The 25844-nt window shown below is 44.7% G+C and overlaps 1 protein-coding gene and 2 long non-coding RNA genes across 5 annotated transcripts in view; 1 reads left to right on the forward strand and 2 right to left on the reverse strand.

Moving 5' to 3' along the window:
* Positions 1–25844, reverse strand: part of LIPH (lipase H) — a 78621-nt gene that overhangs the window by 20411 nt on the left and 32366 nt on the right. For all 3 annotated transcript variants that reach the window (XM_015131419.3, XM_077992003.1, XM_077992004.1), the window contains exons 3-6: positions 15771–16138; positions 14567–14675; positions 8027–8128; positions 5116–5205 (exon numbers count right to left, since the gene is read on the reverse strand). In XM_015131419.3, coding sequence (XP_014986905.2) covers positions 5116–5205; positions 8027–8128; positions 14567–14675; positions 15771–16138 — 669 coding nt within the window. The remainder of the gene's footprint in view (positions 1–5115; positions 5206–8026; positions 8129–14566; positions 14676–15770; positions 16139–25844) is intronic.
* Positions 364–9717, forward strand: LOC144339087 (uncharacterized). The gene is made up of 2 exons (XR_013413752.1): positions 364–847; positions 8498–9717. It is a non-coding gene; the product is annotated as an uncharacterized LOC144339087 (long non-coding RNA).
* LOC144339086 (uncharacterized) lies at positions 10044–13676 on the reverse strand. The gene is made up of 3 exons (XR_013413751.1): positions 13294–13676; positions 10361–12706; positions 10044–10134 (listed from the first exon to the last, which is right to left on the reverse strand). It is a non-coding gene; the product is annotated as an uncharacterized LOC144339086 (long non-coding RNA).

A 25844-nucleotide genomic window follows, 5' to 3' on the forward strand; every position in this document is an offset into this window, starting at 1 on the left:
GTCTGACATTGCAGGGCTACTTCAGACTACAAAGATGCTGTGTCTGCTCATCAAGCTGACATCCACCCATGGTGAGGGTGTTTGGGTCCAAGACCAACCTCCCCTAGGTCATGGGGAATCAGAAGGAATTACCAAAATTGTTATCATAAAAGTAAATTGCTGGCCGGGCGCAGTGGCTCATGCCTATAATCCCAGCACTTTGGGAGGCTGAGATGGGCAGATCATGAGGTCAGGAGTTCAAGACCAGCCTGACCAACATGGTGAAAGCCTGTCTCTACAAAAAATACAAAAATTAGCCGGGCATGGTGGCACATGCCTGTAATCCCAGCTACTTGGGAGGGTGAGGCAGGAGAATCTCTTGAATCTGGAAGGTGGAGGTTCCAGTGAGCCAAGATCGAGCCACTGCACTCCAGCCTAGGCGACAGAGGAAGACTCTGCCTCAAAAAAAAAAAAAAAAAAAAAAAAAAGAAATTGCGAATCATTAACTAGTTCCTCTTCATTCTGCCTTTTCATATGATATATTTACTTAGAGAAAGGTCGAAAAACGCAAACAACTAGCTTCAGTTATGGAGTTCTCTCACTCCCCTGCCACATTTATTATCAGAATTTTCAAACAGGCACAAAAATCGAGAGAAGGATACAAAGAACCCTCATGCCCATATCATCCCCGCTCCAGTAATTCAGTGATTATCAAAATTCTCCCATTCTTATTTCACTTACTCTCCAGCGTTGCAGCATTTAAAAACCAATCTTTCACTGTTACATACCACTACTAGATCTAATCAAGTACTAGCTTCTAGCTTTTTTTTGAGATGGAGTCTGGCTTTGTTGCCCAGGCTGGAGTGCAGTGGCATGATCCTGGCTTACTGTAACCTCCGCCTCCTGGGTTCAAACAACTCTCCTGCCTCAGCCTCCCGAGTAGCTGAGATTATAGGCTCGTACCACAACTTCTGGCTAATTTTGCATTTTTAGTAGATACGGGGTTTCACCATGTTACCCAGGCTGGTCTCTCAGCCTCCCAAAGTGCTGGGATTTCAGGCATGAGCCACCATACCCGGCTGAGTACTAGCTTCTATCTTGAATAGAATAACTTTGACTCTGCTTTTCTCAGTGTACAGACTTTGCCTATTTAGTTCACCAGGATAGTTGAACTATTATACTGTTCTGAACTGTTATACTATACTGAACTGTTCTCCTATAGTTCCAGATCCTAACACCGTGCCAGACACATGGCAAATTAATAGGTATTTGTTGGATGAATGAATGAATGCAACCTCTAGCGGGTTCTGCTGTTTGCTGAAACCCCTCTGCTTTATTTCTGCTCGAGGGTTTATTTATTTATTTATTTATTTATTTATTTATTTATTTATTTTTTATTTTTTTAAGATGGAGTCTCGCTCTGTCGCCCAGGCTGGAGTGCACTGGCGAGATCTCGGCTCACTGCAAGCTCCGCCTCCTGGGTTCACTCCATTCTCCTGACTCAGTCTCCTGAGTAGCTGGGACTACAGGCACCCACCACCACGCCCAGCTAATTTTTTGTATTTTTAGTAGAGACGGGGTTTCACCGTGTTAGCCAGGATGGTCTCGATCTCCTGACCTTGTCATCCACCTGTCTCAGCCTCCCAAAGTGCTGGGATTACAGGCGTGAGCCACCGCGCCCGGCTACTCGAGGGTTTAACTAGAAGTCTGGTTCTTACGAGCTTCCTCAGTCTGGTACTGTTCAGTGCCAATAATCCCAACAACTGCCGAAAACTCAAGAGCAAGAGTCATTCGGATCCTGCCACATTTTTTATTCATGTCAAAAGCAATGGGGCCTGGCACTGCACAGAAACCAGGCAGGCAATCAAGAGAGACATGGGGGACACCTGCCAGATGTTGAAGGTCATTGGAAAATACAACTGCTCAGTAGTTCTAAAATGCCATTTCTGGACTAGTGCTGGTTTATGACAATGTGTTCACGAGTCTGTAGCAGAGTGTGGGAACCACACAGATGAGACTGAATATTTCATTAAGCTAACTGCAATTAATGTAAAGTTCTGCATGTTCTGGTTTTATGTCCTTTCTTTTGTGGGTGTATGTGTTAAAATGCCCTTTATTATGAAATAATGGTGATGATAGATGTATTTTTGTGGTTTAGGATATTTTCCTAACTCAGCAAATTAAGCGTGTTTTCAAATATTTTAAAACCAGAAATGTATACATTGTACTTATAACCGCTGAAATAAAACAATCAGAAACACTATCGGCAGCCAGGCATGGTTGTCTGTGCTGGGCCCCTGTTGACTTCAGTAAGGATGGCACCAGGTTCAAAAGGCTAAAGAAGAGACCTAGAGCCAGTGAAAAATACCTACAGTTTATTGGAGGAACTTACATACAGGGACAGTCCAGTGGCAACAAGTCAGACAGGAGAACTGCAACCACTTGTAAGAAGCATGCAGCTTATATAGCATCTTCACTTAGCACCGTCATCCCACCCAGCAACCTCCACATGGCAACCCTAATTACTGAAGTGTTGCTGTCAGCTGTGTCTGCCGTAAGGGTCGTTCTCGGGGTATGCTGACGTTATTGATGTCAGGTGTAGCTCACACCTGTAATCCCAGGACTTTGGGAGGCCAAGGCAGGAGGATCACAAAGAAGGAAGAGAAAGGAAGGAAGGGGAAGGGGAAGGAGAAGGGAAGGGAAAGGAAGGAAGGAAGGAAGGAAGGAGGGAGGGAGGGAGGGAGGGAGGGAGGGAGGAAGGAAGGAAGGAAGGAAGGAAGGAAGGAAGGAAGGAAGGAAGGAAGGAAGGAAAGAAAGAAGAGAAGGGGAAGGAAGGAGGGAAGGGAAAGGAAGGAAGGGAAGGAAAGAAGGAAGGAAGGAAGGAAAGAAAGAAAGAAGAGAAGGGGAAGGAAGGAAGGAGGGAAGGGAAAGGAAGAAAGGGAAGGAAAGAAGGAAGGAAGGAAGAGAGAGCAAGGAAGAAAGGAAGGAAGGGAATGAAGGAAAGAAGGAAGCAAGGAGAGAGAGAAAAAAAGAAAGAAGGGAGGGAGGGAGAAAGAGAGAGGGAAAGAAAGAAAACGACGACGACGAAGAAGAAGGTCGTCATATTCTGTCAGTCACCTCACTTTTATGTTGCCCTCTAACTCCCCATTTATGTTTTTGAGATTTTTCTCATTGTAAAAGTAATATATAATTATTTGAAAAACACAAAATGATAGGAAACAGTGATGCAAAAACACCTAAAAGTCTGATATCAACAGATTGCCCGTAATAACTATTTGGAGCATTTACTTTCAGTCTTTTGATCCAGATTTACATCTGTACAAATACAGATTTTAAAAAATTGGCATTGTATTATATGGTTTTGTCTTTTTCACTTACCACATTGTAAGAATTTTTATTAATCTCTGAAAACATGACTTTTAAGAATTATATTTCCTGCCGGGCGCAGTGGCTCAAGCCTGTAATCCCAGCACTTGGGAGGCCGAGGCGGGTGGATCACGAGGTCAGGAGATCGAGATCATCCTGGCTAACATGGTGAAACCCCGACTCTACTAAAAATACAAAAAACTAGCTGGGCGTGGTGGCGGCGCCTGTAGTCCCAGCTACTCGGGAGGCTGAGGCAGGAGAATGGCGGGAACCCGGGAGGTGGAGCTTGCAGTGAGCTGAGATCCGGCCACTGCACTCCAGCCTGGGCGACACAGCGAGACTCCGTCTCAAAAAAAAAAAAAAAAAAAAAAAAAGAATTATATTTTCTGTGAGCATACCATAATTCATTTAATAATTTTTGTAAGCTGGACATTTAAATGATTTTGAAAGCTGTAATTATTATAAATAATGTTATGTTGAACATATTTGCACTCTAATTCTTGTCTCCATTTTCCATTATTTCTCTAGGAGCGATTTCCAGGTGTGGAATTTCTAGGTCAAAGACATACCTTTTCAGGAGAGAGAAATAATTCATAATAGTTTTCAAACATGTGGCTATAGTTTTAAAAGCAGTACATTTAAGTTATAATTTATAATTTATATTTATACTACCTGTATCTTCTCAGGAAGTTTGTTTTCTATTAAAAATTACTACATGTAGAATAATGTCAGATTTGCCGGGCGTGGTGGCTCAAGCCTGTAATCCCAGCACTTTGGGAGGCCGAGACGGGCGGATCACGAGGTCAGGAGATCGAGACCATCCTGGCTAACACGGTGAAACCGCGTCTCTACTAAAAAATACAAAAAACTAGCCGGGCGAGGTGGCGGGCGCCTGTAGTCCCAGCTACTCGGGAGGCTGAGGCAGGAGAATGGCGTGAACCTGGGAGGTGGAGCTTGCAGTGAGCTGAGATCGGGCCACTGCACTCCAGCCTGGGCGACAGAGCGACACTCCGTCTCAAAAAAAAAAAAAAAAAAAAAAAAAGAATAATGTCAGATTTTAAACATATGCCTTTTTCTTTTCTTTTTTTCTTTTTTTTTTTTTTTTCTTTTTTGAGACAGGTCTCACTCTGTTGCCTAGGCTAGAGCGCAGCGGCATGATCATGGCTCACTGCAACCTCTGCTTCCCAGGCTCAAGCAATCCTCCCACCTCAGCCTTCTGAGTAGCTGAGCCCACGAGTGTGCCACAACACCCAGCTAATTTTGTTTTTAGTTTTTGTAGAGATGGCGTCTCCCCTCTGTTGCCCAGGCTGATCTTGAACTCCTGAGCTCAAGCAATCTTCCCACCTTGGCCTCGCAAAGTGCTGGGATTACAGGTGTGCACCACTGCACCTGGCCAAAATATGCCTTTTTATTTTTTTATTTTTTATTTTTTGAGATGGAGTTTCACTCTTGTTGCCCAAGCTGGAGTGCAGTGGCGCGATCTCGGCTCACTGCAACCTCTGCCTCCCGAGTTCAAGTGATCCTCCTGCCTCAGCCTCCTGAGTAGCTGGGACTACAGGCGTGCATCACCACGCCTGGTTAATTTTTTGTATTTAGTAGAGATGGGGTTTCACTATGTCGGCCAGGTTTGCCTCAAACTCCTGGCCTCAGGTGATCCACCCGCCTCCGCCTCCCAAAGTGCTAGGATTACGGGCATAAGCCATCATGCCCGGCCTCCAAATATGCCTTTTTATACCACTATTTTACAAAATATAAAGTATCTGTGCTTACCTCCAAATATTGTTTTGGGGCAGCCAGGTTGATCCAATCCTCCATTTGGGTAGAAGTCTATATTTCCTAATGGCTCCTTGTAGCCCAGTGCTAAAAGAGAACACATTCTGCTTTTATACTGCTTTGAATTTTTCCCATCTCACAGCTCATTTGCCTGCCGGATATAAGCAAGAATTCTATTATTGTTGTTGTTATATAATTATTGTTATACCTATGTAAGTGGTTTGCCCAAAGTCACCCAGCTAGTTAGTTAGAAGGCAATGATTTCCAACAAGGTAACTGTGAAGATGGCCAGGAATTTACTTCCAATATTTCTAACGGCCTAAGGGAGTTTAGTCACTCATCCACTGCAAGGCTGATAAAATGATACATTTCTTCTTTTTTTTTTTAGATGGAGTCTTACTTTGTTGCCCAGGCTGGAGTGCAGTGGCGCAATCTCGGCTCACCACAACCTCCACCTCCTGGGTTCAAGGGATTCTCCTGCCTCAGCCTCCCGAGTAGCTGGAATTACAGGCATGTGCCATGATGAACGGCTGATTTTTGGTATTTTTAGTACAGACGGGGTTTCACCATGTTGGCTAGGCTGGTCTTGAACTCCTGATCTCGTGATCCACCCGCATCAGCCTCCCAAAGTGCTAGGATTACAGGCGTGAGCCACTGTGCCCAGCCCTGTTTCTTCCTTATATTTGGCTGCAACCCTTTAATTGTCTGGTGCTTCCGAGCCTCTATTTGCATTTGTATAACAAATGAATAGGAGACAGGAAAAAATGAATTTTTACTTAGTAGGTAAAATCTTTAAATATTTGAGATCTAGGGTGGTAAAAAGATTGGAACTACTTCTAGAAAATGAGGACCTAGAAATGTATACATAGTTCAGGTGCAGTGACTCACGCCTATAATCCCAGCACTTTGGGAGGCTGAGGTGGGAGAATTGAGACCAGCCTGGGCAAAATGCCAAAACCCTGTCTCTACAAAAATTAGCCAGGCATTGTGGTGTGTGCCTGTAGTCCCAGCTACTCAAGGGGCTGAGGTGGGAGGATCTCTCGAGCTAGGAGGAGGAGGTTGCAGTGAGCCAAAAGTGTGACTGCACTCCAGCCTGGGTGACAGAGCCAGACCCTGTCTCAAAAAATGATAATAATAAAAATTTTAAAAAGTATATATAGATTTAATAACTGTTTATTGTCTTTATTAAACCCCCAATCAGTAATGTGCTTGATTTAATATAAATTAAATAATTTAATGTAGGTGTACATCTATATGCACGTGTATATACATAATGCATCGTGGTAATAATAATAATAGTTATTATATATTGGGAACCCACATGTGTCTGTGGGCATGGTACTAGGTGTTTCACAATGCAAAGTGGTCATTGGTAAATTCAGATGAAACAACTTAGGTGAAGATATGGGACTAGGCATGGTGGCTCACACCTATAATCCTAGCACTTTGGGAGGCCAAGGCAGAAGGATCATTTGAGCTCAGGAGTTTGAGACCAGCCTGGGCAACATAGTGAGACCTCGTCTCTACCAATGGAAAAAAAAAGGAAGCTCAGAGGACTTAAGGAACTAACATGACATCACTAGAAAGGGCAAAACCTGGGATCTGAATCTACATCTGCCTGATGGCAAAACTATACCCTCTCCTTCAAAATTCACTTCCCAAAAATAATTGCTCTATTCTATTCCATCAAGCATTAAAATGTACTTTGCAAATTTCATAGTAAGAACGCCACTGTTTCACAAAGAGACAGTTTCTTTCAAGGCAAATAACTGTTGAATACCACACCAGAATGCCCATGAGAGATGGCAAGGGTTTTTTTAGGTGGTTGTATCGTGAAGAGAATGTCCGATTAAATGATCACTCTGCTGTTTCCTCAATCCTCCCCAAGTTCCTACTCCAGCTCTTCTCCCAGACATCTGGATATAGGTAACCATCCTGGAGTATCACCCAACCCCACATGACATGTACCCAATCCCAGACACAAAAACAGCGCCATGAAAGACAGAAATGGGCCAGCTGCAGTGGCTCACGCCTGTAATCCCAGCACTTTGGGAGGCTGAACTGGGAGGATCGACTGGTCAGCCTGGACAACAATGCAAGACCCCCATCTCTACAAAAAGAAGAAAAATTTAAAAATTTAAAAATTAAAGATGGCCAGGCACAGTGGCTCACGCCTGTAATCCCAGAACTTTAGAAGGCCAAGGTGGGTGGATCACCTGACCTCAGGAGTTTGAGACTAGCCCGGCCAACAGAGTGAAACCCTGTCTCTAGTAAAAACACAAAAATTAGCTGGGAATGGTGGTGAGTGCCTGTAATCCCAGCTACTTGGGAGGCTGAGGCAGGAGAATTGCTTGAACCCAGGAGGCAGGGGGTTGCAGTGAACCAAGATCGTGCCACTGCACTCCAGCCTGGGCAGCAAGAGTGAAACTCCGTCTCAAAAATAAAATAAAATAAAATAAAAATAAAGACAGCCATGACCAAGAAGATCTGCAGAGAGCCAGAGAGCTGTAGGTGCATCAGAGTCACTCTGTGTGGAGAGATTTAACACCTGCAGCTCAAGAAAATAAAAAGAACAAACAACACCAAGAAATCATGCATGCAAACCCAGTCGCACATAGGAAAACACTTATCTTCATGTTGAGAAAATTAGCCTGTCCTTCATTGAGCATGATAATTCCTTTAAAAATATGAAGAGACCATGGGATAATCATCCATGCTCTAGTACAAGGTCCTGGGTGCCTACATTAAACCAGCTTCCCTCAATATTTCTGTGGATTTGGAACCCTGCCCGGAAAAAAAAGTGGGGATCTACAGGAACCTGATCTGCTCCTACGTGATGATCTCTCCACAGGAGAGACTCTTTAGGAGCTTAAGGGTAGTCACTGGCCCACAAGGAAAGGAGTGTTACCATCAATGTCGGAATGGATGACATCAACAAACTGTGCATCACTGGGATCTAATCTGTCTTGGTGAGGTTTCCCGTTGAATAAAGGGCCCGCAGGGTCGAGGCCTGGAAGGAAAACAGAGTCACTTGGCAGCCCCACACCATGAGTCACCTGCGACCGGGCCTTTGATCCTTCTGGATGAGGGTGGCTCCCAGGCTGCAGGGCACCCTCAGGTGGGCGAGCACTCACACTCCCGTCCCACTTGGCCAGGACTCCTTTCCATGGCTCTGCAGCTTGTTCCCACAGTGGAGATGGTTACCCTGGCTGTGCCCCTGAGAATGGCATCCAGATTCCATCAGGGGCATGTCTCATGCAGAGCTCAACTGTAGGGAATGCACACGTGTATGAGGTTCAAGGGGTGGGGACAAACGGGGGTTCCTCAGGAAAAAAGCACCAAAGGATGCATTAAAAAGAAAAGAGCAGGCCGGGAGCAGTGGCTGTCACCTGTAATCCCAGCACTTTGGGAGGTCAAGGCAGGGGGATCACAAGGTCAAGAGATCAAGACCGCCGGGCGCGGTAGCTCACGCCTGTAATCCCAGCACTTTGGGAGGCCAAGGCAGGTGGATCACAAGGTCAGGAGATCGAGACCATCCTGGCTAACACGGTGAAACCCCGTCTCTACTAAAAATACAAAAAATTGAGCCAGGAGAATGGTGTGAACCTGGGAGGCGGAGTTTGCAGTGAGCCGACATTGTGCCACTGCACTCCAGCCTGGGCGATACAGCGAGACTCCGTCTCAAAAAAAAAAGAGATCAAGACCATCCTGGCCAATATGGTGAAATCCTGTCTCTACTAAAAATACAAAAAAATTAGCTGGGAGTGGTGGTGTGTGCCTGTAGTCCTAGCTACTCGGGAGGCTGAGGCAGGAGAATCGCTGGAACCCGGAGGCGGAGCTTGCAGTGAGCTGAGATCACTCCAGCCTGGCAACAGAGCAAGGCTCCGTCTCAAAAACAAAAAAGAAAGAAAGAAAGAAAGAAAAGAGCAGGTGCTATACTCATCTTTATCCTACTTTAGATGACCCAGAAACCTCACTCAGCCCTTCCTTTTTGTTATTAATAAATAAAGAACTTCCACTCTTATTCATATATGCTAGCTCATTTGATCCACATTGCAAACCTGTGAGAGAGGCAGGATAACTATTATTATTTTCCAGATGAATGAACTGTGATTCAGGAAGATCAAGAGCCTTGATCAGAACATAGCCTCTTAATGCAACCACTTCTATCTGTTGAGCTCTTGGTTTCACTGCCCTGAGTTTAGCAAGCTTGGCAGGAAAGGGCGAAACTCACTGGTCAGGCCAGGTATCAGGTTAGGTATTGAAGAGGGAAACAAAGTGGGTGTCAATCCCTGCAGAATTGACCCACTCTATAAATGCCTAAACCAGTTTCTCGCCCTTGGTCAATGTTATTTGGGTGTTCCTCACCATCACTATGAAGCAGCTGGAAAAACAGGATAGAAGCTCCTATGATGTTGTAACCACAAAACAAAGATTAAACAACAACAAGAAAAAGCCAGGCGCGGTGACTCACGCCTGTACTCCCAGCACTTTGGGAGGCCGAGGTGGGCGGATCACGACGCCAAGAGATCAAGACCATCCTGGCTAACATGGTGAAACCCCGTCTCTATTTAAAAAAAAAAAAAAAAAAAAGTTAGCTGGGCATGGAGGCGGGCACCTGTAGTCCCAGCTACTCGGGAGGCTGAGGCAGGAGAATCAATTGGACCCAGGAGGCAAAGGTTGCAGTGAGCTGAGATCATGGCACTGCACTTCAGCCTGGGTGACACAGCAAGACTCTATCTCCAAAAAAAAAAAGGAAAAAAAGGTCTGGTTTACCAGATCCCTACCTTGAGTGAAGAAGGTTTCGAGGGAAGTTTTCCTTGAAGTTTTTGTCTGTGAATGTCATTTTATATCTCCTATCCCCTGGTGTTACATATAAAATGCAAGAGATAGCATCTTTGCCTTTATTTCCTAAGTTCTAGCCTTTTTCTTTCTTTCTTTTTTTTTTTTTTTTTTTTTTTTTGTAGGGGAAGGGGAGGAGAGCCAGTTGTGGGGACATTTGCTATGTTGCCCAGGCTGGTCTCAGACTCTTGGACTCAAGCAGTCCTCCCCCGTCAGCTTCACAAAAGGCTGGGATTACAGGTGTGAGCCACCACACCCAGCCTACCTGGTTCTAGCTTTAATCCCTCCATTTCAGCTGGTCGCAGTGGCTTACATCTATAATCCTAGAATTTGGGAGGCCAAGGCGGGAGGCTTGCTTGAGACCAGGAGTTCGAGACCAGCCTGGGCAACATATGGAGACCCTGTCTCTACAAAAAAATTAAAAATTTGCTGGGTGTGGTGGCTCATGCTTGTAATCTTAGCTACTCTGGAGACTGAGACAGAAGGATCACTTGAGCCCAGAAGTTCCAGGTTCCAGTGAGCCATGATTGTGCCATTGCCCCCCAGCCCAGGCAACAGACCAAGCAAGAGAAAGAAAGGAAGGAAGGAAGGAAGGAAGGAAGGAGGGAAGGAAGGAAGGAAGGAAGGGAGGGAGGGAGGGAGGGAGGGAGGGAGGGAGGGAAGGAAGGAAGGAAGGAAGGAAGGAAGGAAGGAAGGAAGGAAGGAAGGAAGGAAGGAAGGAAGGAAGGGAAGAGGAAATAAGCAGTGCCTGGCGCAGTGGCATATGCCTGCAGTCCCTGTAGCCCTAGGTACTTGAGGTAGTGGGGAGATGGGGAGAAAGATGAGCTGAGAGCATGGTTTGAGGCCGGGAGTTTGAGGCTGCAGTGCGCTGTGATTGCACCACTGCACTCCAGCCTGGGTGGCAAAGCAAGACCCTATCTCAAAAATAAATAAATAAATAAATAGGCTGGGCGCAGTGACTCATACCTGTAATCCCAGAACTTTGGGAGGCCGAGGTGGGTGGATCACCTGAGGTCAGGAGTTTGAGACCAGCCTGGCCAACATGATGAAACTCTGTCTCTACTAAAACCACAAAAATTAGCTGGGTGTGGTGGTGCGCACCTATAGTCCCAGCTACTCGGGAGGCTGAGGCACGAGAATTACTTGAACCTAGGAGGCAGAGGTTGCAGTGAGCCAAGATCGTGCCACTGCACTCCAGCCTGGACAACAGAGTGAGACTCAGTCTCAAAAAAAAATAATAATAATAAATTAATTTTAAAAACACAAAAATTAGCCGGGTGTGGTGGCAGGCGCCTGTAATCCCAGCTACTTGGAAGACTGAGGCACGATAATTGCTTGAATCTGGGAGGCAGAGGTAGCAGTGAGCTGAGACCGTGACACTGTAATACAGCCTGGGTGACAGAGTGACACTCTGTCTCAAAAAAATAAAATAAATAAAATTTACAGTTAGAGCCTCAGTTTATAGCAAACTCTAGATGCATGATGAATAAAACATCTGAACCAGGGCAATTTTCAGAGTGATAAGGATGCTATTAATAAGCCTGGGAGTTTGAGGCTGCAGTGAGCTGTGATTGCACCACTGCACTCCAGCCTGGGTGACAAAGTAAGACCCTGTCTCAAAAATAAATAAATAAATAAATAAAATTAACAGGGAGAGCCTCAGTTTATAGCAACCTCCAGATTCATGATGAATAAAACATCGGAACCAGGACAGTTTTCAGAGTGATAAGGGTGCTATTAATAATTATACCAAGACAAAGGTACAAACTGGGACTGTCACAGGCAGGCTTGGACTTGGGATTTCCTTAGCGATAAGCCATAGCAAATGATTAGCTTCCAGTGTCAGAAAGAAGTTATAGTAAAAGCTGCATACTATGTGTGAGCAGATAGATACGGAGCCCCAAACCTAGCGCTAACCAGCTGTGTGCCCTTAGGCAGGTTACTTTACTTCTCTGAATCTCAGTTCCTTTAAATTATAAAATTGAGGTAGAATTAATAGCTACTTCAGAAGACTTATAAGGTCAGGTGTGGTGGCTCATGTCTGTAACCCCGCACTTTGGAAGGCTGAAGCAGGCGGATCGCTTGAACACAGGAGTTCAAGACCAACCTGGGCAACATGGCGAAACCCCATCTCTACAAAAAATACAAAAATTAGCCAGGCATGGTGGTGCATGCCGTTAGTCCCAGCTGCTCGAGAGGCTGAGATGGGAGCCTCAGAGGTGATCACCTGAGCCCGGGGAGCTTGAGGCTACAGTGAGTCATGATCATGCCACTACACTTCAGCCTGGGTGACAGAATAAGACTCTGTCTCAAAAAAAAAAAGAAAAGAAAAGAAGAATTATAAAAGGACTCCTAAGGCCAGGTGGTGGCTCACACCTGTAATCCCAGCACTATGGGAGGCCAACGCAGGAGGATTTGTTGAGCCCAGGAGTTCAAGGCCAACCTGGGCAACATCATGAGATCCCATCACTAAATTTAAAAAATTAAAATAAATAAATGGCTCCTGAATCTAAATCCAGAACATTCTGAGATTATTGTGGAATACCAACAGAATGTAAAAAGTGAGCTTTTCCTTTTTTGTTGTGTTGTTTTGGTTTTTGTTTACTGTTTTTTTGAGACAGGACCTCACTCTGTCACCCAGGCTTGAGGGCAGTGGCACGATCATAGCTCACTGCATCCTCAAGCTCCTAAGCTCAAGCGATTCTTCTGTGTTGGCCTCCCAAAGTGCTGGGATTACAGGCTTGAGCTACTGCACCCAGCCAAAGAGCTTTTTCTTACTGCTCTAAGATCACCAGAAAAAATGTTCAGATAGGAATCCTTGGCTTTTATTGCAGCCTTAACTAGTTTGAGAATTTGATGAAAATTCTGGACCCCTCCCCAGGACAGACACCCAGCATTTGCACGCAACTTCAGGAGCCTCTTACTCCCATACCCCAGATCAACATAAACTCTGGAAGGAAGTGCTGTCCAACAGAAATACAGCATGAGGCGGGCACAGCGGCTCAGACCTGTAATCCCAGCACTTTGGGAGGCTGAGTTGAAAGGATTGCTTGAGCCCAGGAGTTCAAGACCAGCCTGGGCAACATGGTAAGACTCTATCTCTACAAAAAAATTAAAAATGAAGCAGGTGTGGTGGCACACACCTGTAGTCCTAGCTACTTGAGAGGCTGAGTGGAGGATTGCTTGCACCTGGGGGTTGAGGCTGCAGTAAGCTGCACGCCAGCCTGGGCAACAAAGCGAGACCCTGTCTAAAAAAAAGGGGGAAAAAAGGCCGTGTGCAGTGGCTCACGCCTGTAATCCCAGCACTTTGGGAGGCCGAGGTGGGTGGATCACCTGGGGTCAGGAGTTTGAGACCAGCCCGGGCAACATGGTAAGATTCTATCTCTACAGAAAAATTAAAAATTAAGCAGGTGTGATGGCACACACCTGTAGTCCTAGCTAATGGAGAGGCTGAGTGCAGGATTGCTTGCATCTGGGAGGTTGAGGCTGCAGTGAGCTGCACGCCAGCCTGGGCAACAAAGTGAGACCCTGTCTAAAAAAAAAAAAAAAAAATGCCGGGTACAGTGGCTCACACCTGTAATCCCAGCACTTTGGGAGGCCAAGTTGGGTGGATCACCTGGGGTCAGAAGTTCGAGACCAGCCTGGCCAACATGGCAAAACCCCATCTCTACTAAAAATACAAAAATTAGCTAGGAGTGGTGGCACATGCCTGTAATCTCAGCTACTCGGGAGGCTGAGGTAAGAGACTCGCTTGAACCCAGGAGTTGGAGGTTGCAGTGAGCCGAGACCGCACCACTGCACTCCAGCCTGGGGGACAGAGCAAGACTCCTTCTCAAAAATGAATAAATAATAAAAAAAAAATTTAATTAAAAATAAAATTAAAAACTTGCAGCCCTAAAAGTTTACCTCCTAAATGCAGTTTTAATCATTTACCTCTCCCCTTTTTCCATCCACGTCTACCTTTTCAGTTTCCATAGATTTAAAATAGCCCTCTAGGTATGAGGATGGATTCTGGGAAAGGAGAAGTGGGAGAGGCTTTGAGACTCTGAAAGAGAGAGCCACTGTGGAAAGCTACTAGGCAAGAGATTCCAGCAAGGGAGTCTTTGTTTGGGATTTGATCTGCTGCATTTCCAAACGTTTTCATTCAGTATTGGCCTGAAAGCTGATATTTAGAGAATAAGCCCCAGCCATCAAAATTCTCATCTCATTTTCTTATCATGAGACTCCAGCTGTGCCTGGGGACTGACGCTTATTAGGTTTATAGTTCAGGGTCTCCTGGATTAAATAAAAGGAAGAGGACCAACTGCTTGGGGCACACAGATCTGAATGGGACATAGCTGTTTTTCCAGCCATAACAGAAATAAAGTCACGACCCATCTTTTCTATAGTATATACAATTTACAAAATGCTTTACTTATGTTTTATTACATAATAGCCTGAGGTCAATATTATTTTGATCTTCCTTTTGCACGCAAGGACCCGTGCTCAGAGAGGTTAGGTAATTGGAGCTGGCTTTGAACCCAGGGAGTTGGATTGGCCTACATAATGCTCCCCCAGTGAACACCCTGCCCAGGCCACCACCCCATGCCCATTCACAGGCGCTTACCTGTAATTCTCCCCAGCTGTCCATCGTACATCTCTCCAACAAACCCAGATATGTGGGCTCCTAGACTTACTCCGATCATGTAAATGTCATCAAGAGAAGCTCCTTCTGCCTGGAATTTCAAGAGGTCCATCATTATAAATTGTAAGGGGCCAAGGAATTAACAACATTTGTAGAAATTTCCTGGCTGTTGACTTTGGAGAAGTAATTCTAAGCACTTTACATCTATTATCTCATTTAAAGGTCACAACACCCATGCAAAGTAAATACTATTCTTTTGATTATGCAGATGAAGAAACTGAGGCCCCAAGTTGAAGTAATCTGCCCCAGATCAGGCAACTGGGGAGAGAGCAGAGCAGGATTCAAAATAGTCTGTCCGCCGGGCACAGTGGCTCACACCTGTAATCCCAGCCCTTTGGGAGACTGAGGTAGACAGATCACCTGAAGTCGGGAGTTTGAGACCAGCCTGACCAACAGGGAAAAACCATGTCTTTACTAAAAATACAAAATTAGCTGGGTGCGGTGGCTCACGCCTATAATCCCAGCATTTTAGAAGGCCAAGGTGGGAGGATCACGAGGTCAGGAGATCAAGACCAGCCTGGCCAACATGGTGAAACCCCACCTCACTGAAAATACAAAAATTAGCTGGGCATGTTGGCGTGTACCTGTAGTCCCAGCTACCTGGGGGGCTGAGGCAGGAGAATCACTTGAACCCCGTAGGCAGAGGTTGCAGCAAGCCGAGATTGCACCACTGCACTCCAGCCTGGCGACAGAGTGAGATTGCGTCTCAAAAAAAAAAAAAAAAAGAAGAAGAAGTTGAGGAATCTCTAGGCATTTAAACCAAGAACTCCTAGACAGAACCTTTCCTACCTGTAAGACACCTTTACTGTGAGAGGGAAAAAAATGTCCCTTCCTCAAGACACTTTGTCATCATCTGCTGGAAATTTATCATAACAAATATATAAATCTACAATGTCACAATGACAAGGGTGCTCCCTTACATGGGTGCCCTGTGCAGTGCACAGCCTAACAAACACCTACTGGCGTTTTGCACAGCCCCTCATCCCACCTTCCTTGGGGCTTATTCATATTTGCAAAATGTTGCAAAATAGGCCTCCTGCTCACCGTAGCTATCTCTTAGCTTTAAGCCCTCAGATAATGGGCCAGTTTCAACATAGCTCTGAATCATCTACAAGAATTCTCTTACCAACATCTGGTCAATAAATTCCTTCAAGATCAAGGCTACTTTTCTGGTCTTACTAGAGGCATGGGTGTATATTAAAGTTGTAGCTCCTCGATTCCAATCAACAACAACTACGTTCATGTCTTCAACAGAGAGCAAACCCTTTACTAAGTCCTCCATCCAAACAGGAGGGGAGCCTGTTAGCCTGAATCCATGGACAATGAAGGTGGTTTTCTTGGTCACATTCAAGTTCCCAAAAGCTGAGGAGTTGATGGTTTGTGCGCAGGTTAGGTTTCTCCTTGTATAGAGCAACAGCCTCACGTTTAGTCCCGTACCAACCACTGCACTGTGAAAGCTCAGCCTGGTGAATGAAGGACATGTTTCTTCTGTGTCTGAAAATAAAAATGAGATGGCATCACGACAGGTCTTTCCTTAGTTGGGTATCAAGCAAGAGTGTTGTTCTATATTTGTAGGAGTTCTTCCTATGTTCCTGATAGGACCTGGTTAAGGGCTGGATCCAGTTGAATTAAGTTGCAAAATCATATATACATATTTTGAGACAGGGTCTCACTCTCACCCAGGCTGGAGTGCAGTGGCGCAATATCAGCTCACTATAACCTCCACCTCCCAGGCTCAAGCAATTCTCCCACCTCAGCCTCCCTGAGTAGCTGGGACTACAGGCACACGCCATCATGCCCGGCTACTTTTTGTATTTTTTGATAGAGACGGGGTTTCACCATGTTGGCCAGGCTGGTCTCAAACTCTTTTGACCTCAAGTGATCCACTCACTGCAGCCTCCTAAAGTGGTAGGATTACAGGCCTGAGCCTACTGCACCTGGCTGCAAAACCATATTTGTTTTTTTCTTGTTTTTGTTTTTGTTTTGCTTTGTTTTGTTTTGTTTTGTTTTTTGGAGACAGAGTCTCACTCTGTTGCCCAGGCCCGAGTGCAGTGGTATGATTTCAGCTCACTGCAACCTCCACTTCCCGGGTTCAAGTGATTCTCATGCCTCAGCCTCCCAAGTAGCTGAGATTACAGGCGCCCACCACAATGCTGGGCTAATTTTTGTATTTTTAGAAGAGATGAGGTTTCACCATGTTGGCCAGGCTGGTCTCGAACTCCTGACCTCAGGTGATCTGTCCACCTTGACCTCCCAAGGTTCTGGGATTACAGGCATGAGCCACCATGCCTGGCCAACAAAATCATATTTGTATGTAGTGACCTCTTGCTTCACCAGAAAACCATTCTTTCAGCCGGGTGTGGTGGCTCACACTTGTAATCCCAGCACTTTAGGAGGCCAAGGCAGGTGGATCACGAGGTCAGGAGATCGAGACCATCATGGCTAACACGGTGAAACCCTGTCTCTACTAAAAATACAAAAAATTAGCTGGGTGTGGTGGCGAGCTCCCATAGTCCCAGCTACTCAGGAGGCTGAGGCAGGAGAATTCACCTGAACCTGAGAGACAGAGTTTGCAGTGAGCCGAGACCATACCACTGCACTCCAGCCTGGGTGATAGAGCAAGACTCCATCTCAAAAAAAAAGAAGAAGAAGAAAACCATTCTTCCAAATCCTATCCTCCTTCAAGGTTTAACCCAAAAACCACCTTAATGAAGCCTTCTCTGACCCTCCCAGCCATAAGTACTATGCTTCACCCCAGAACTCCCAAAACTCCCTTTATGCACCTCGTTGATGACACAATGGAAACCCACTTTCAGGCATGCATTATAGGTATCTATGTACATATGTGTCTATCCTGCTAGAATGCAATCTCTTTGAAATGGCAGCTCATTACTTGTATATCCCTCATAGTGCCCAGCACATGGTAGAGGACTCAATAACATGTGGAACAGCAAGTTATCCCCAGCTCCAAGTGGGAGATGATGAGTATCTTCTGTAAGATACTCAGAAGAGGCAAGGCACTACTGATGGCCATTCTTGGTGGCCAAGAGCAAAAAGGGAAGGCTGTTAACATGCAATGGGCCAACAGAAGACAAGAGTGCCCTGGGAAACATCTGTCTGACTCCCTCCAAAGGAAGCATTTGCTCTGGGTCCCTGTTCTCAATGAATCTTCATTTGCACATCCAGGAATTATTCTCCTTCATTTGAAGCCTCAGAGTAGCCTTCGTCTTGGGGTCCCTGCCCATCTTTAATAACCTGAGTCTGTTCATGTATGCATTTATTGAAACTTTTCGCAAAGGCTCTGGTACTCAGGAGTGAGTGAAGTTTCATAATAGAATCAGCACAAAACTGACCCCCCAAATAAATAAATATGTAAATAAATAAATAAATAAAAATTAAATGAACTTAAAGGAAATTTACACGTGAGTAGATGTTACTTGTTGGTTACACTTAAATTGATGGTTCTTATCGTTACTTCACAATTAGTGAAATTTGTTCCCAGAAAACACCGTCTGTAGGATTTCTGCTTTCATGAAGTTAAAAAGACTTATCTAGGACTAAAAGCTTCCTATTTTATTTATTTATTTATTTATTTGATACAGAGTCTTGCTCTGTTGCCCAGACTGGAGTGCAGTGGTGCAATCTTGGCTCACTGCAACCTCCATCTCCAGGATTCAAGTGATTCTCCTGCCTCAGCCTCCCAAGTAGCTGGAATTACAGGCACCTGCCACCATGCCCAGCTAATTTTTGTATTTTTAGTAGAGACAGGGTTTCATCATGTTGGCCAAGGTGGTCTTGAACTCCTGACCCAGGTGATCTGCCCGCCTCAGCCTCCCAAAATGTTGGGATTACAGGTGTGAGCCATTGTGCCCAGCCAAGCTTGCCATTTTAAATAATTTTTCTTGGAATCTGAAAATTATCTGCATCCTCTGTTTAGTGCTCAAAACTGTGGTAAATCAGGTAGATAAATAATCGAGACTCTCTCTCTTAAAAAAAAAAAAGAGTTAAGGAGGCTTTGAAATCCCTCATCCTAGAAAACAGGTGGTTAATGTTGAACCCCAAATGCACGCAATCCTCCTTTTACTCTACTGCATCAAGTAGCATGTGTAGTGAGGCATGCTCGTGATGTAAACATTTTCTCCATCCATTAGCCTCTTTCATTTCCTCTTCCTGTAAGTTGCATGCTCCTGGGAACAGGGACTTGCCTAGTTGTTTGTAGAGAAAGACCCAGAGCAAAGAGTTGCCTGTGTAATTAGTCATCTTCTTATTGATCAGGAAGTGTCTTGGGGTAGGGCTGAGTCTCTCCTTCTTAGCTATCAGTAAGGCTGGGTTTTGTTCCTGGGTGTACAACTGACTCAACAAGTGGCCTGGGGAAATTATGTCATCTTTCACTTGCCACGTATCTGCCCAAGAGAGGAATCCTGGGGAGACTAATCTGAATGAGATCATACTTGAGAAGACAAAGATTCATTTCCCAAGAAGAGGACTGTTTAATTGTCTGGTTTTGTGTTTTGTTTTGCATTTTGAGACAGTGTCTTGCTCTGTCACCCAGGCTGGAGTGCAGTGGCACGATGTCGGCTCATGCAACCTCTGCCTCCTGGGCTCAAGCAGTCCTCCCACCTCAACCTCCCAAGTAGCTGGGGCTACAAGCGCACACCACCATGCCTGGCTAATTTTTATATTTTTTGTAGAGACAGGCTTTCGCTATGTTGTCCAGGCTAGTCTTGAACTCCGGGGCTCAAGCGATCCACTTGCTTCGGCCTCCCAGAGTGCTGGGATTACAGCATGAGCCTCCACGCCCAGCCCTACATAATTTTTTTTAAGTCTTAGTTATTTTTGTAATGGCACTGTCCCCTGGAGAAGTCCATCATAAGTATTGAGTGAAATGGATTTCCTTGTTCCCCTAAATACTAAATATTATAAGAGCTTTACATATATTATCTCTCATCCTCAGAGAATATGTGCAATTCATTCCAAAAGAATCTACTCTATCCTAGATTCTATGTCAGGTGGCATTTTAGAGGAAGAATCAGTCAGTAATGAAATAATACACACAAATAAGTATAAAACTGCTACCTGTGATATGTGCCATGTAAAGGAGATAGAGTGTAAGATGAGAACTTAAATAGGGAGCTTGGTCTGGTCTGGGAATCAGGAATCTTCTTTCTCTTGCATCCTCTGAAAATAATGAGTATCTAAATGCCAACAATGGGGGATTCTTTTTAAATAATAAAAACATAACATCAAAGTACGATAACATCACAGTTGGGCAAATTCAAGTTACCCAAACTATTAAGCTTTATTTTTGTAGTTTTTTTATTTTATTACCTATACTTAATGTCTCAGGTGTTATGTCCTTTTTAATTTTATATGCCCCTTTTACCTTTAATTCCACCAAATTTTATATATATATATATATATATATTTTTTTTTTTTTTTTTTTTTTTTGAAACAGAGTCTTGCTCTGTTGCCAGGCTGGAGTGCAGTGGTGTGATCTCAGCTCGCTGCAACCTCCACCTCCTGGGTTCAAGTGATTCCCCTGCCTGTCTCCCGAGTAGGTGGGACTACAGGCGTGCGCCACCATGCCCAGCTAATTTTTGTATTTTTAGTAGAGATGGGGTTTCACCATGTTGGCCAGGCTGGTCTCGATCTCTTGACCTTGTGATCCTCCCGCCTCAGCCTCCCAAAGTGCTGGGTTTACAGGCGTGAGCCACCACGCCCAGCCTCAAATGATATTTTTATCATAACTGGGCTCTCTTTTCATCAGCATTTGCCTACTATATCTTTATCCTTTTTACCTTCTGAATCCCTTTATTTTACAGACCTTTTTTTTTGAGATGGAATTCCACTCTGTTGCCCAGGCTGGAGTGCAGTGGTGCGATCTTGGCTCACTGCAACATCTGCCCCCTGGGTTCAAGCGATTCTCCTGCCTCAGCCTCTCAAGTAGCTGGGATTATAGGTGCCCGCCACAATGCCCAGCTATTTTTTTGTATTTTTAGTAGAAATGGGGGTTTCACCATGTTGGCGAGGCTGGTCTCGAACTCCTGACTTCAGGTGATCCACCCACCTCAGCCTCCCAAAGTGCTGGGATTACAGGCGTGAGCCACCACACCTGGCCCCATTTTATGGATCATATATATAGGATCAAATTGGGTTTTATTTTATGACCCACTCTCAGATCCTTTAAAAAAGATAAATGAGTATATCCTTTTACATTTACTGGCATAACATATACTTGGCGTGGTACCCACAGAAGTGCCTAAGACCTGCCTTTCAGAGAAACTTCTGGAAGAAGTACAGCTGAGTTGGCCGATAGCCCATGAAGCCATGGCTCCCGATGCTGCTCCCCACCAATCACTGAGCCAGGCCAGGCAGGTCATTCCTGTCCCATGTGGCACTCTCCACTTGGAAACTTTGGCTCAAGGATTCCCCATCAGTCTGGCTGAAATATCCTCAGAACTGTGCTGGGGTCTGAGGCTCTTCCTACCCAACTTTTCCTTTCTCCTCTCCATTCTCAGGTGCCAAACTGCCCGCATCATGGTGTGAAGCCTCCCTCTGCCTATTCCCACTCCCTCCTCCTTTATCCTTCACACTCTCTGAAATAGATCTCTTGCACATCCATCCCCATCTTCTCAGAGGTCCCACATGGACACAACTGAATTGAATTCTGCAATGCTATATTTTCCAGGGTTAGTGACTTCTAGGTTCACTATCTTTTGCTTTATGGATTGTCTTCTTCTTTTTTGTTGTTGTTTTCTTGGGGGTTCTTTTGTATGTATGTATTCTTTCTCATATTGGGAAGTTTATAGCTTGTTTTAATTCTTCTGGTAAACACCTTGATAACTCTATATGAAATATTTACGGCTGGGCCCGGTGGCTCACTTCTGTAATTCCAGCACTTTGGGAGGCCGAGGTGGGTGGATCACCTGAGGTCAGGAGTTTAAGACCAGCCTGACCAACATAGTGAAATCCCGTCTCTACTAAAAATACAAAAATTAGACAGGCATGGTGGTGTGTACCTATAGTCCCAGCTACTCGGGAGGCTGCGACAGGAGAATTGTTTGAACCTGGGAGGCAGAGGTTGCAGTGAGCCAGGATATCACCACTGCATTCTAGCCTGGGCAACAGAGCAAGACTCCCTCTCAAAGAAAAAAAAAAATTAAAATCCTTTTTCATGGAATGTAGATGTGTGACCTGTATGCCAGAAGTAGACTACATGCAGAACTGTTCCAGACTGAAATACATCTATCCACACTTAATTATTCACCAACATGCAACCCCTGGCAAGGATTTCTGGGCATCTGGAAACTGGATTTCCAACTCGGAGTGCGCTGCCCACTTCTGCCATGTGCTCCGTTGCTGATCTTTGTCAGAACAGCTCTTTCCTGACTCTACTCTAGCCCTGGCGTTAGTACCTTGAGACAATATCTAATGATTATTTGTGATAATGTGACGAGGACATTAACACACTTAATACTTCTCTCCACTAACCAGACTTCTACCTTCTGATTTTTATTAGTTATAACATTATTTTTAGCTCACCTGGTGATTCCTTATATAGTTTCAGAATAAATATTTAAGCCTCTGTGTATTGATATATCAGTCACAGAGTTTCTGTTCTATTTACTGTATCTGTTCTATCAACTCATTCTCTACCAAGAAAAATGAGAAAGTTAATACACCTATATTGCCTCTCAAATCCTCCTTGATCCTTCCTTCAGAATACATACATACACCCCTAGAAACACGCACTCTCTTCCCATTGTCAAATACAGTCGATTCTCGTTATTTCTGGAGCTTGCTTTCTTTCTTTCTTTCTTTCTTTCTTTCTTTCTTTCTTTCTTTCTTTCTTTCTTTCTTTCCTTCTTTTCTTTCTTTCTCTCTCTTTCTTTCTTTCTTCTTTTTTTTTTTGTTTGTTTGTTGAGACAGGGTCTCACTCTGTCACATAGGCTGGAGTACAGTGGCACGATCACAGCTCACTGCAGCCTTGACTTCCTAGGCTCAAGCAATCCTCCTGCCTCAGCCCTGAAAGTATCTGAGACTACAGGCAAGTGCCACCACATCCGACTATTTTTTTTAAAATTTTGGTAGAGATGAGGTCTTGCCATGTTGCCCAGGCTGGTCTTGAACCCCTGAGCTCAAATGATTCTCCTGCCCCAGCCTCCCAAAGTGTGGGATTATAGGTGTGAGCCACCCCAGCCAGCCACATTTGTGGATTTCTTTTTGGTTTTGGTGTTTTATTTATTATTATTATTATTATTATTATTATTATTATTATTATTATTTTGAGACAGAGTCTCACTCTGTTGCTTAGGCTAGAGTGCAGTGTCGTGATCTTGGCTCACTGCAACCTCCACCTCTCGGATTCAAGCAATTCTCCCACCTCAGCCTCCCGAGTAGCTGGGATTACAGACGTGTGCCACTACGCCTGGCTAATTTTTGTATTTTAAGTAGAGACAGGTTTTCGCCATGTTGGCCAGGCTGGTCTCCAACTCCCGACCTCAGGTGATCAGACTGCCTCAGCCTCCCAAAGTGCTGGGATTACAAGCGTGAGCCACTGTGCCTGGCCATATTTGTGGATTTCTTATGTGCAGATTTATTCATCACCCCAAAATCAATACTCGAGGAACCTTTTCAGTCATTCATGGACATGTGTAGAATGGCAAAAAAATTGTGTTGCCTGACATGCATGATCTCAGCTGAGGTCAGAGACAGCAACACTCTGCCTTCTTATTTGTTTCAGCTCTCACACTCTAAACAGGTATCCTTTTCACGGACACTTAGGTGACAGTCACTTAGTGCCACGTTTTTTGCTTCCTGTGCTTTTTCTTTTTTCTTTCCATTTTCTTTTCTTTCCTTTTCTTTTTTTTTTTTTTTTTTTGAGATGGAGTTTTGCTCTTGTTGCCCAGGCTGGAGTGCAGTGGCGTGATCTCAGCTCACTGCAACCTCCACCTCCCAGGTTCAAGCGATTCTCCTTGCCTCAGCCTCCTGAGTAGCTGGGATTACAGGCGGCCACCACCACGCTCCGCTACTTTTTGTATTTTTAGTAGAGACAGGGTTTCACCATGTTGTCCAGGCTGGTCTCGAACTCCTGAACTCAGGTGATCCACCCACCTCAGCCTCCCAAAGTGCTGGAATTACAGGCGTGAGCCAACATGCCCAACCACTTCCTGTGCTTTTTCTTGGTTATTTCACTGTTTAAAATGGTGTCCACTCATAGGTTTATTGCAGCACTATTCACAATAGCAAAGATACGAAATCAACCTAAGTGTCTATCAACAGATGATTGGAAAAAGAAAATATGATGTATATATACAATGGAATACTATGTACTCATAAAAAAGGATGAAATCATGTCTTTTGCAGCAACATAAATAGAACTGGAGGCCGTTATCTTAAGTGAAATAACACAGATGCAGAAACACAAATACTGCGTGTTCTCACTTATGAAGGAGAGCTAAATAATATATCTAGGGCTGGGCATGATGTCTCACGCCTGTAATCCCAGCACTTTGGGAGGCCAAGGCAGGCAGATCACTTTAAGCTCAGGAGTTCAAGACCAGCCTGGGCAACATGGTGAAACCCTGTCTCTACTAAAAACACAAAAATTAGCTAGGCGTGGTGGTGCACTCCTGTAATCCCAGCTACTTGGGAGGCTGAGGCAGGAGAATTGCTTGAACCTGGGAGGCAGAGGTTGCAGTGAGCTGAGATCATGCCACTGCACTCCAGCCTGGGCAACAGAGCAAGACTCCACCTCAAAAATAATAAATAAATAAATAAATAAATAAATAAATAAATAAAATGGTACCCAAGCATAATGCTAAAGTGCTGTCTAATGTTTCTCAGCAGGAGAAGGCTATGATGTGCCTTATAGAGAAAATACATGTGTTAGGTAAACTTCATTCAAGCATGAGTTAGAGTGCTGTTGGCCATAAGTCCAATGTTAATGAATCAACAGTATGTATTAAATTAGATGCCTTTAAACAGAAACACACAGAAAGTTATGTATTGATCCACTGACAAAAATATTGTGACCAGAGGCTTGCAGAAACCTAACCTTGTACTTCCCCTAGGAGCAATGGTTCAGTATTTCCTAAGTCAGTGTTTGAGGCTGCTTAATAGGGCATAACTAACACAAATAACGAGAACAGGCTGGATATAAAAATTATCTTCTGGACTCACGCCTGTAATCCCAGTGTTCTGGGAGGCCAAGGCAGGAGGACTGCTTAAGCCCAGGAGTTTGAGACCAGCCTGGGCAACATAGCAAGATTCCATCTCTATTTTTTTGTAATTATCTTCTGAAATCATACTGCTCCAGTTATGTAGTTTTAGTTCTATAAAGTACATGTCCATTGCTCACTGAGTCCTTTTCCTAAGCTTCTCCCTTCACCACTAGGTGACTGGCTCTTGCTGTCTTTTTTTTTTTTTTTTTTCTTTGAGGCAGAGTTTCTCACTCTTGTCTCTCAGACTGGAGTGCAATGGCATGGTCTTGACACACTGCAACCTCCACCTCCAGGTTCAAGCGATTCTCCTGCCTCAGCCTCCCATGTAGCTGGAATTACAGGTACATGCCACCACGTCCAGCTAATTTTTGTATTTTTAGTAGAGACGGGGTTTCACTGTGTTAGCCAAGCTGCTCTCGAACTCCTGACCTCAGGTGATCCACCCGCCTCGACCTCCCAAAGTGCTAGGATTACAAGCTTGAGCCACCATGACCGATGCTCTTACTATCTTTTCAAGGAGGTTTCATGGTTAATATAATCCCTAAATTCGTTTGTATCTGGGAATAAATTCCTTAGCCTAAATGATGACCTGGCTTTGAACCATATTCTTTCCTTCAGGAAAGATCAATATTCTATTTTCTTGTACTGAATTTCACCCTGGAGAATTTTCCTCACTTTTTTTTTTTTTTTTTTTTGAGATGGAGTTTCACTCTTGCCACTCAGGCTGGAGCGCAATAGCTTGAACTCTGCTCACTGCAAACTTTGCCTCCCAGGTTGGAGCGATTCTCCTTCCTCAGCCTCCCCAGTAGCTAGGATTACAGGCGCCCACCACCATGCCTGGCTAATTTTTGTATTTTTAATAGATATGGCATTTCACCATGTTGGCCAGGCTGGTCTCGAACTCCTGACCTTGGGTGGTCCTCCTGCCTTGGCCTCCCATGGTGCTGGGATTACAGGCATGAGTTACTGAGCCTGGG

The sequence above is a fragment of the Macaca mulatta genome, chromosome 2 (genome assembly GCF_049350105.2).
Source record: "Macaca mulatta isolate MMU2019108-1 chromosome 2, T2T-MMU8v2.0, whole genome shotgun sequence".
NCBI classification, from domain to species: Eukaryota; Metazoa; Chordata; class Mammalia; order Primates; family Cercopithecidae; genus Macaca; species Macaca mulatta.